The sequence below is a fragment of the Setaria italica genome, chromosome II (genome assembly GCF_000263155.2).
Source record: "Setaria italica strain Yugu1 chromosome II, Setaria_italica_v2.0, whole genome shotgun sequence".
Classification (NCBI taxonomy): Eukaryota; Viridiplantae; Streptophyta; class Magnoliopsida; order Poales; family Poaceae; genus Setaria; species Setaria italica.
Genome location: NC_028451.1, coordinates 37,272,622 through 37,283,490, shown reverse-complemented (window position 1 = coordinate 37,283,490; position 10,869 = coordinate 37,272,622). Strand labels below are relative to the sequence as shown.

Sequence of the window (10,869 nt, the reverse complement as noted above, 5' to 3'; positions counted from 1 at the left end):
TAAGATTTTTTCACATCTAGTGTTTCAAACGAATGAGGCTGCGGCTCTGAAAATCATACATGTCGTTTTTGGAGACTCGATTCGGATGCCAATCCCCCATGGACGCTGCTCGAAAGACCTGGGGGCTCGGATGCCAATCCCCCATGGACGCTGCTCGAAAGACCTGGGGGCGGGTGCTGAAGTGAATTATCACGCTTGTTCGAAGAATTCAATGCAACATTTACGGGGGTAGATGGTCGGCATACCTAGTAGTGTGTTGAGGTCAATCATATGTAGATTTGAGGGGTTCCGAGCAACAATTGGGGGCGGGTGGCCGCCATGTGGTTGATCTGGAAGGGGGAGTTCTATTTTTTGAAGGATATGCGCCATCTTCACTCGGCACCGGCGGATCTAAGCGACGGCGACCAGCGGATTTGGGCGGCAACGCGAAGCTGGGAGCTCGCTCCTGTCCCGACCCGCGTGAAGAAGTTGACGCCAGGGTGCGCTCCTTGTGTTTGGTGCGGACTTGACTTGTTGCCCTCCTTAGGTTTCATCTGACGGCTGACACGTCTTTAATCCGACGGTGGAGAGTGCGTCCGATTTTTGCGCCCGGAACGGACGTCCGGGCGCTAGTAGCGCCGTTAAAACAAATTCCCACCCAATTCCCACCCCTCCCCTTGGAAGTGATTGGTAGAAGTTGCCCCTCTGAACTCTCATTCTTCGTTGCATTAAAACTCCCGTACCCACCAAACAAATAATAAAATTTTAATCTTTTCCTTTTAAATTCCTTTTCCTCCCACCAATTACTTCCGACCAGCCGTAGAGTTACGTGTTTTATCTTTGTGACCGTTCTCACGTGCCTGTCGACCTTTGGCAAAGCTACGCGCTTCGTCATTTTAGTTGCTGTGGTCATCCTATGTCCTTGTAGCTCCACCCACCTTGCGACGCTGTCACGGTAATAAGCTTGGTCTGTACACAAGTTTGAAATATTTTTTTAGAAATAATTGATGGGATAAAAAATCAAGTTACCAAATTGAGTTTGTGTTATATTTACTAAACTAAGGTTTCCTAATGATTTTTTTCTCCCGTTGCAACACACAAATTTAAAGTCTATTTTAGAAATAATTGCGTGGGTCATAAACTAAGTTTTTTTCCATGTTTATTGGTGAGGGGAATGTAAGGATTTTTTTCTCCCCTTCCACGCACGGGTATATTTGGTAGTGGAGAAAAAAATCACTAATCTCGTTTATTTAGGGGTGAATTGACCAATTAAAATAGTTTAAGGAAGTAAATTAATCATAATTTTTTTCAAAGGTCGAACATACATAATAGATTGTCGGGGTACTTTTGTATTTACCCACCGTCGTTATTATTATTACACAAAGCCCTGTATGTTTTCCTCTCGTTGTTATTTGCATCAAGCAAGACCAACAGCTCGTCACTCCCTCCGCGGAATCGCGGATGAGGCAGCTCGGCCCAGTTTCGTCGCTCGTTCTTTAAATGCACGGCCCACAGGAATCTGACATTTAACTGGATCTGATAACCTAGCGAATTTAGTTGGTGCCTTTTGTTCTAGAAAAATTCAAATTCTTTTGTGATTGTTCGGGCCCATATACGACCCTATAGCACGTGGACCGGTTTTGCAATTTCGCGAGGTCAGAATCGATGGTTTTTGAGTCCAGGATGAAAATGCAGACTCGGCCCATAGTCACGTGGGGATCGGCCCATAGTCACATGGGGAATGGGTGGGGTGAATAGGAATTTTTCCGAGGAAAACCCCACGAAACCCTTCCCCTGGCCACGCACCGCAAGCGAAAGCCCCTTCCTTTCCTCGCTCGGCCGCCGCACTCCCCGCTCCACGCCTCCACGGACGCCACCGCCGCGGCTGAGCATCTACGGAACTTGGCTGCATAGCCTAGCATGGGGAAGAGGCCGAGGACGACTCCGCGGCGCGCGCCGGCACGGCCCCCTCCGAAGTCCAAGCGGACCGACGAGCTGGCGGCGATGTCCGACTCCGACGACGACGAGATTGAAGCATGTAAGATGAAGGGGATGAAAGGCTCCCTCCTTTTCGTTTCTGAAGGGCATGCGTGCGGTTGTTCCTGTTGGCTGATGTGAGCTTTGTTGTTGTTTGTCTCTGATATCGGTTTTGCAGTCCACAAGCAGCAGGACATGATCCCCCTTGACGACGACGATGGTGAGCGCTCTAGTTTTCATGCCATGGAGAACGTCGATTTGCTTCATCCATCTATCTTCCTGCAATTTCCTAAGATGTTTCCATTTTTTTTGGGGGGGCTGGGTTTCAGCGAGGGAGTCGGAGGATGACGATATGGAGCAGCCCGTGTTCGACCTGAAGGTAATTTTTGCCCCTTATTGATCTTGTTCTTCAGGAATTCGCAATGTATGGAGGAAGCTACAAATTATTTATGTAACTTTCAAGGGTTCGATGAGTCTGATTGATTAAATGCAACAAGTAATGTGGTCGGAGAGCACAACTTTAATAACTCAATGATTTGTTTTGTTCATTCAGCCTAAACTAGTGCTTTGATCGTTATGGATTCTATCGAACACGATATTTCCACAATTTCTAATCATTGTATTGCTAAATGTCAATAGGATGTATTGTGTAATAATACTAATGCAACACATTCTGGCTTTGCACTGTGATGTAATGCACTGCTGCTACCCTATGTACCGTAAATGAACCTGATTTGTTGAAGGCCAAATGATTAGAAACTTGTAGTTCTGTACTAGTTGACACTATTTCTATCTTCTATGTATTTGACTTCTTCTATGGTCTCAATTATTTTAGGGTGTTTCTGATAGCGAAACTGATGATGGCGAAGGAGAAGAGAACGATAACATGGAAGCTAACTATGAAGATTGGGACAAAGGGTATATTGCAAAATGTAAGTTTGTGAATAGCTCTTACCTCATATCTCTGGGCATAGTACTATCCTGTTAGCATATTTTGTTCATTGCTGTTTAGCAATATGCTCCTGTGGATTAAAAATTAATTTCATGTATAAATAAGTGAATTATTGTAAATATACTTAGCCGCCAACAGACCTTTGAGTTGACACTCTTTTTTAAGAATAAATCATATATGTATGATGCTGATGCAACTGTAAAGGGTATGGGTGATAGATAATGCTGGCTTACAACTTCAATGTGAATAAATCCGTTACTATGTTAGGATGCTATGCTAGTGTTATTTTAGTTTCTTCTACTCTCAGAATTTATGTAGCATGTCAATGCAAGCTATAGCTCAATTATTATGATTTACATTTTTAGCGAAATTATAATAAGAATAATACTGAACCACTTTATTTAGCACACCTGTTTCTTCTGATGTGAGGTGTTTGCATATTTATGACTTGATGTGTTTGTATAGTAAAAAGAGCAGCGAGGGTTGTGAAACAAATTGCTGGAGGTGATGATAGCATGGATGAGCAGGAGGAAGATGAAAAGACCAAAAATGTTTGGGGCAGAGGTAAAGGGGCATACTATGACAAACAGCTTGGTGAAAGTGGTGATGATGAGTTGGATTATGAGGAGGAGGTGCAAAGGATCCAAAAAGAAAATCAAGAAAATCTGTCTATGAAAGATTTTGGATTAGAAGATGGTGAAAGTGATGAAGAGAATGATGGCACAAAGGTGATCGTTACTTTCTCTTGTTTACTTTAACTAGGAGATGGCTTTGAGCATTGCCTAAACTTACTTCAGGATGTCTTCTTATATAATAACTGATTAAAGTTATGCTGCATGTACACAATTTTAATTTAATATGGGGGAAGTCCATGTTTCCTACCATCATCTATGAAACTGTTCCTTTTCCAGCGCTCAACTATTAAAAGCGTTCACATTTGAACCATCGTATTTAGAGTGGTTTTAGGTAAAATGGTGCTGATGTGGCAATGTGGCCTAAGGCCAAAATAGCTTTTGATTTTAAAAGCGAATAGTTCTGGAATTATTCTTACTCACACTATGGAGCATCACTAACCTGCATATGATATGTATGTTTGAAATAAAGTATCAAAGGCCTGCAGAAGATAATACTAAATAAAACCATTTTTTTCAGGTGCTGATTAAGCTTTAGTTTCCTTCTAAGAAAATCAATGAAGGTTCTAAATACTCAGAGGTGCAGCTGGGAATGTTTATAGTCTAAACCAATTTCATGTGAATTGAATTAAACTTAAATCAGCATGCAAACAAGTAGGTTATAACCAAGGTTACAAAAGGCGCTAGGTGCTCTCTAGGTGGTGACCCTCCGCCTAGAGCTTAGGCATGCCTAGGTGCTTTCAACGTTTCCTAGGCGTTGCTATACACATACATATACTCTAATAGAAGAGGAAAAACAAGAGATCAGTGGTCCTAGTGTTAGTGTTGGATAGAAAGGCCTGCCAAAGCAGCCCAAGCTCAAGTCTGAACAGCCCAATTAAGCCACTTGACCTAGCCCTCCTCAGCGTGCGTAGGGCGTACCCACCTAGCTGCCGCCGCCACTCTCCTTTTCCCCCTCGCTTCTTTTTCCTTCTACGCAGCAGAGCCTGCCGTCACTTGAAATCCCTTGCTGCTGGCCATCATGTGGCATCATGTACTCCCTCCATCCCATGAAGGGTGCAATCCTAGTTTTTTTTTCAGACAGCTTAATTAGTGGTGGTGTGAAAAGACTCTTATACCCTCGTTTTTGGGTCACATGCAGTTAGCTTTGGCATGCAAATTAAATCTGACCACTTAATTAGGCAGGTAGTTACATCCGATTCCTAGGATTGCACTCTTTTATGGGATTTTTTTTCAAACGCTAGGATTGCACTTTTCATGGGACGGAGGGAGTACTTGACAAATCGGTCGCCCCTGTCCTTATCCCTTGGGTACTCGCGCATTCTCTGGAGATAATCTTTTCTTTACGTGGCTGGTTTGCTGCCCATGCGGACTCTTCTGCCAGTCTTCAGCCTGCTACGGAGCCTATGCCTCCGCACCGGCGCCCAACTTCCCTGCCTCCCTCCCTCTAGCGCAGGGCTGCTGCAGGCCACCAAACCCTCCCGTGCTGATGGTGCAGCACTGGATCTAGGGGTGCGGGGCGCCTAACCTCTGCCTATTTTCCTAGGTGAGGTGCTGCCCCTGCGCCTAGGGCTTAAGAGTGCCTAGGCATGTCTTTTGGAACACTGGTAGCACAAGTGGGGATCTCTTAGAGGTTTTGCAAATCTTTACAACTTTTTAAATTTTAAAAACCATTTCAGCCTTGCTCCATGTCGTTGCGCCAGGGCCACATCACCTAAACTCACTTTGTTTAGGTTGAGGGTTGAAATTGGATAGTTACCATAGTTGTGGGTCGAAACATGAGTGATTTGGAAATTGAGGGTTGAATACCATGTGGCTCAGAACATAGTTGAGGGTTGTAAAATGGGTTATTCCTTCATTTTAAATTCACTATCTTTTCTTTGTTCAACTATAAGACTTCTGATTTCCTTTATTTTATACATGCTCATTGCTAATGCTAATTAAAGACAATGTGTTGCCTGCAGAAGGAAATTATTTCGTTATGCTAGTACTTTGTTTGAGTATATGTTCCTTGATGCATATATTGGGATGAAGCTGACATAATACTCCGTTTACCAGCAGGCATCCAACCATGAAACCAAAATGAAAGAAAACCTTGCTGTCCTATCAAGCAATGACAAAATGGGTGTGCTATACAGGTCTGTTACTGTACTCTGTACAATATTAAAATTATTTCGAGTTCCTCACAGAGCCTGTCCTCATGATGTTATGGTTCAGTGAAAAAATCACCAGTGCATGAACCAACCTTTTTGCCTTTCAGAATAATCATGTTGACTGGTAGTGCCACTCAAATCAGCCTTGCATGAATATGCCCAATACCAAAATTTTCAGATTTGTAGTGCTTGTAGCATCTAAATTATGGACTAGTAGAAGTGACATTATTGTTATGTGTTTAAGTGCAATCCATGATCACATCATATATTATTTTTATGCAGTTCTGCTCCTGAACTCGTTAGCTTGTTGTCTGAGTTGAAGGAGGCCCATGAAGAATTTAGGGCTATAGGACAGCTCAACAATCAGGTAAATTATTGCTACTCACTACTGGATCCATTTTCTTGTTTCTTATTTTTTAATAGTATTCACTGAATAATTGCATAACTTGAAAAATTAACGTGAGGGAGAACTCTGAAACTTGAAACATCAATTTTTCTTGGCGTACCAGTAACATTTAACCCTTTGTTGCATACTATTCGTGATGCTTAGATGTAACGCACTATTCAACAGAAGTTTGTATGGTGGTTCAGTGAGGACTGAGGACCATATCTTTCCTACAATAAAGCTCAAAGAGGAGTGGTGAATATCCTGAAAGGATGCACATACTTTCTATTTCGTTTTTTAATCTACTACCCTGTTTTGGCACTATTCTCCATACCCACTATGATGCTTTCTGGCGTAGCGACCGACTGCCCACCCATAGGCTTGAATTTGCTGTAATCTGGCATGTTGGTGATTACCATTTATTCCTGGTACATGCAAGTGAGTCATGCAGTTTTGCCTCCTATTGTGGTTTATGCTACACTACATTAGCTGAACTTGGATGGCCTTTTGTGCTTCACCACATACATTTACATGGCAATAAAGTTGGTAACCTTCTGGTGAAGTTTGGCAAAAACTTTATGTCAAGTGTGGCCATGTAGTTGATTTAGGCAAGCTGTAGTTGTGGAACCAACCAAACATTGACTTCTGAAACTGTGGTCTAAGTTTAATGATGGCAATCTTAGGTTTCAATCCAAACTGCCGCTGGCTCATGCCTTCCATGGCTCTCATCGCCATCTGCAGATCTTTAGGGTTCTGCAGCCCCACATTTATGTGAAAGGTGTCTGCCATACTATTCATAAACATCTGCACTTGTTCTGAAGTGGGATCCTTCACTTAACTCAGTAATTCCAATAACTTTGCCTGCTAGTCAGCATTTTTCCGATGCCATGATGTGCACTTCAAATCATGGACCTGAACTTGCGCGTGGCATTTGGCAGTGACACCAATGTCCTGTCCTGCCAACAAAGCATCAAAGCCACCTGCTTGGCAACTGCCTGAAGTTGGATACTTCATTAACAGGATCCATGGAAGAGTGGTTTTGATACTAAATGTTTTGAACATATCTGCTGCAAGTTGAGTACTTGAGCAACAGAGGCCATGTGACTATGCGGCCAGGCATAGCGTATGCCCTTCTGTTAGCTTTCTTTTGACTAAAGTCTTTGTTGTTGTTGGCTATGCAGCCATGCAAGGTCCTGTACATGTAACTTGACTACTGGCTTAACAATACCAGATCCTTTGCAAAAACCAATTTGAACACAAGTTGCTTCCTAATAAAATCAAATTGTTCACATTTGATTCAACTATGAACTTGGTTGAACTGAGCCCACAACCTGGACAACATATTTAATAATAACGCGTTATGGAGAATGGCGTGAATATTTTAGGTACCAATTTCATGATTGCGAGTTCAGTCATATATGACAAGGGCCCAATTTTGAATTGGGGCAGGCCATAGTTTTCTTCACTGAATTGCAACCAAAACAAAGCGAACTATGATTCTGAATTGCTCCATGATTCTTCTGCCTTTCTCTGCTCTAATGTGATCTTCTAATGAGATATTACCCCCTTCCCTCCCTCTTTTCTCTGGTTTCCTACGTGATAACTGAATATTTCTGCAGGTGACAGCTGGTCTAGGCAAAGCTAAAGGTGGAATGCTACCTTTGGAAGTGAAGAAAGCTTGTTTGCTTGCTTATTGTCAAGCTATTACCTTCTACCTCCTTATGAAAGCTGAGGGGTTGTCCGTGCAGGATCATCCTGTAATTTCTCGCCTTGTAGAGACCAAGAATATGGTAGACAAGGTTCGTTTTTAGTAACCATATTCCTGTATGTAATGAATTCTGAAGGCACGATCATGCTGCCTTGTATCTGCCTGATGACATCCCCCCCCTATTTTCTTCACATTCTCTGGTTAATATTCTAATCAGTCTTACTAGACCAAAAATAAGTTTAGTAGAAGTAGCATGTAAGAGTTGTTCAATTATTGGGTATCACTGTTTTGTGGCTCGTTAGATAATTCTCTTTCCAAGTTGATTGGAAAGTTATACAGACTGTCAAAGATTTAATTTCCTCTCTTTTGCAGATGAAGCAAGTCACCACGAATCTAGGTAGGCAAGAGGGGAGCACTGATGGCCATAACATGGATAGTGGCACCATCCAAGCTGATAAGATAGTCTCATTGGACAAACAGGAGGGCAAATGTAGCAAAGTACTAACACTGGATAAAGTGAAACAAGTAACTTTGTTGTGTGTGTGCATGTGTTTTTTTTTGCTTCATTATCTGGGCACTCCATATAACTCATGATGCTGATAATTCAGGGTGCTGAAGTCTCTGAATCGAGAAAGAGTGAGCCTTCTAATAATGATCGCCACAAAGTTAACAAAGAGAAGAACAAGGTTTAGTCTGCTATGAGCTTGTAGTGTTTGTTATTTTCCTGTTGAATCAGTGTAGATGCATAAAATCTGAAATCTAAAAATAACAGGATGAGCACATAGGCTTGCAAAGCCTGGAAATGTTGAAAGTAAGAGCCAACCTTGAGGAAAGATTAAAGAAAAAGGGGCTCTATAATTTGACAAGATCGAAGCCAGAGAAGTTGTCAAAAACCAGGACAACTAGTAATCAGTGAGTTATTAGACATTTCTTCTGTTACATAATGATGTTTCCATTTCTTTGTGGTTTACTAATTTTATATTTAATATACAGAAGAGACCTGCAGACATTGGATGACTTTGATGATGAAGTGCAGAGGAATAATCAAATGATGAAACCTAGCAAGCTTGTGGCAGCTGCTGCTAAATCTAATAAAAACAAGGTATGGTACACTGTTCTGTTACAAGTTTTCAGTTTTTGTTGTACTAGTTGATCTCCAATTATTTCTTGTGGTCCTTAAGGGTTTTGAAATGGGACAATATGTAAACCATCATACCATGCCATGCATCAACTGCTACTGATCTTGGTCATCTTGGGTTGGGAATAATTTCATGTAGTAATATCTTAATCACTGTAATTAATATCCAGAATATAGCTCCAAGGGAATTTGTTTATTGAATTTGAAATGGATTGTGAATTTTACATTCTGATCACAATATTGTAGAATATTCTGATTGCACAATATGGTATACTTTTGGGATACATCTAGGTTTTGCCCTCTGCTGCCCGGGAAAGGGTGCTTAGTATGATTTGCATATTTTGCAAAGAAAAAAGGGATTTGGATGAGGTTAGGGCAGAAAAATTGCATATATGCTCATAAGCTATGATGTGACTTTGAATTTTATTGGTATCTACAACTTTATGGTTGTATCTGTGTCTAACCGCTTGTTTTATATCTTCAAGTTTGTTTCTGGTGATGATGATCTTCCAAAGCGAGATAATGTTGGTGAAAGGCGGAGGAAACATGAGCTTCGTGTCCTATCAAGAGTAGGAGCTAACTCAGTTGAATATGATCATGAGTTGCCAGAAGATGGTGACGGTTCTGAAGACGAGTTCTATCAGGATGTGAAAAGACAGAGGACTGAAAAACTGTCATTTAAGAATGAGAAGTACTTACCGTAAGTTCCACTGATTTTTGATGTAGCAAGGTGCTTGTGGTAAATGCTATACCGGTGCTTATTTTTTCCCCCTGTATGACAGAACTCGTGGCATTCAACCCGTGGAGGAAGAAACTGAAGGAGATGGCAAGAGGAAGATTTCATATCAGGTTAATATTCACTCTGGTGTATCATACAACCTATTGTAAATTTTGATTTCCTGTAACGTGTTTCTAAGTAAATCCAAACTCTTTCAGATCGAGAAGAACAGGGGCTTGACACGTTCCAGAAATAGGGACAAGAAGAATCCGCGAAAGAACTACAGGGTAAGTAACTTTGTATATTATGTGTATTATATGTTAGTCAAGTGGCATGGATGATCTTGAGTGAACTTTTTTTTTTTGTGTGTCCACATACATTCAGGATAAGCATAAGAAAAAGCTTGTCAAGCGGAAAGGCCAAGTGCGTGACATCAAGAAGCCATCCCGTCCCTATGGAGGTGAAATGTCCGGCATCAACCCTAACGTTAGCCGCAGCGTTCGGTTCAAGAGTTAATTTCATTTGTATGTTCAGTTTTATAATGTTGGACATGAAAATTTTAGTCAAACGGTTGTGTGGTAACCGGGAGCCACATAATTTGTCTTCTGATATTAGATTAGCAGAATATTGACTTGCTAAATATAATTGTCGCCTGTGACCTTTACTGGTGAAAAACAATGCCATGATATTCTCTTGTGGTACTGCGGTTGGCAACGACGCCAATGGCGTGCCCGTGCTCACGCCGGTTCGCATATTGTATTGGACGTAAGTCAGGCGTGTTTTCCCTTGGATTAGGGGTATGTCTGCTGCTCGGTGGCTTTAGATTTAATTTGCAATGGCAGCGCTGCATTCAGATCGGCATCTTGAACTTGATGGTGCGGCTGTATCATCATCTGGACTCCCTTGTCATGTCCGCAAAAATATAAGTGGGATGGATGGTAAATCATTTGCAGTCTTATTCGGCGGGATCTTGACACGGAGGACCTAGACACTGGGGTTTCTTTTTTGCATCATCTTATCATTTTTTACACTGGGAAATTTAAAAGGTTCATAATGACCTGACAACTTAGATGCGCGGCTATTCTTGAAAAATGTGTAATTGTCTATTGAGACTTATCAACTGGAATTGTTTCATCTCTACAGACCTCTTTACATATGTGTCATGCCATACCCATACTAATATATAGAGTCAGTGCTCTGGATGTTCAGCAAGGCGAGAGTAAGTAG

The 10,869-nt window shown here is 41.6% G+C and overlaps 1 protein-coding gene across 5 annotated transcripts; it reads left to right on the top strand.

Annotated features, from left to right (window-relative positions):
• The first annotated feature begins 1,773 nt into the window (after window positions 1-1,773).
• LOC101760070 (something about silencing protein 10) lies at window positions 1,774-10,339 on the top strand. 5 transcript variants are annotated; one of them, XM_004957294.3, is made up of 16 exons: window positions 1,774-2,017; window positions 2,135-2,176; window positions 2,286-2,335; window positions 2,792-2,888; window positions 3,374-3,636; window positions 5,602-5,678; window positions 5,976-6,060; window positions 7,698-7,877; window positions 8,159-8,311; window positions 8,395-8,472; window positions 8,559-8,698; window positions 8,783-8,888; window positions 9,410-9,624; window positions 9,707-9,773; window positions 9,861-9,929; window positions 10,027-10,339. In XM_004957294.3, exons 1-16 carry the CDS (start codon window positions 1,900-1,902, stop codon window positions 10,156-10,158), a joined length of 1,872 nt encoding a protein of 623 aa, XP_004957351.1. In that variant the 5' UTR covers window positions 1,774-1,899; the 3' UTR covers window positions 10,159-10,339. The 5 variants fall into 5 exon arrangements, with proteins under 5 accessions (XP_004957351.1, XP_004957349.1, XP_004957352.1 ...); XM_004957292.3 differs by having other exon boundaries at window positions 8,780-8,888; XM_004957295.3 differs by having other exon boundaries at window positions 5,599-5,678; window positions 8,159-8,284; window positions 8,780-8,888.
• The last annotated feature ends 530 nt before the right edge of the window (window positions 10,340-10,869 follow it).

Coding starts and splice junctions, on each gene's coding strand:
- LOC101760070 (XM_004957291.3), top strand. CDS start 1,900: ATGGGGAAGAGGCCGAGGACGACTCCGCGGCGCGCGCCGGCACGGCCC. Junction 2,336..2,791: donor AGCCCGTGTTCGACCTGAAG/GTAATTTTTGCC, acceptor CAATTATTTTAG/GGTGTTTCTGATAGCGAAAC. Junction 5,679..5,975: donor AAAATGGGTGTGCTATACAG/GTCTGTTACTGT, acceptor ATTTTTATGCAG/TTCTGCTCCTGAACTCGTTA.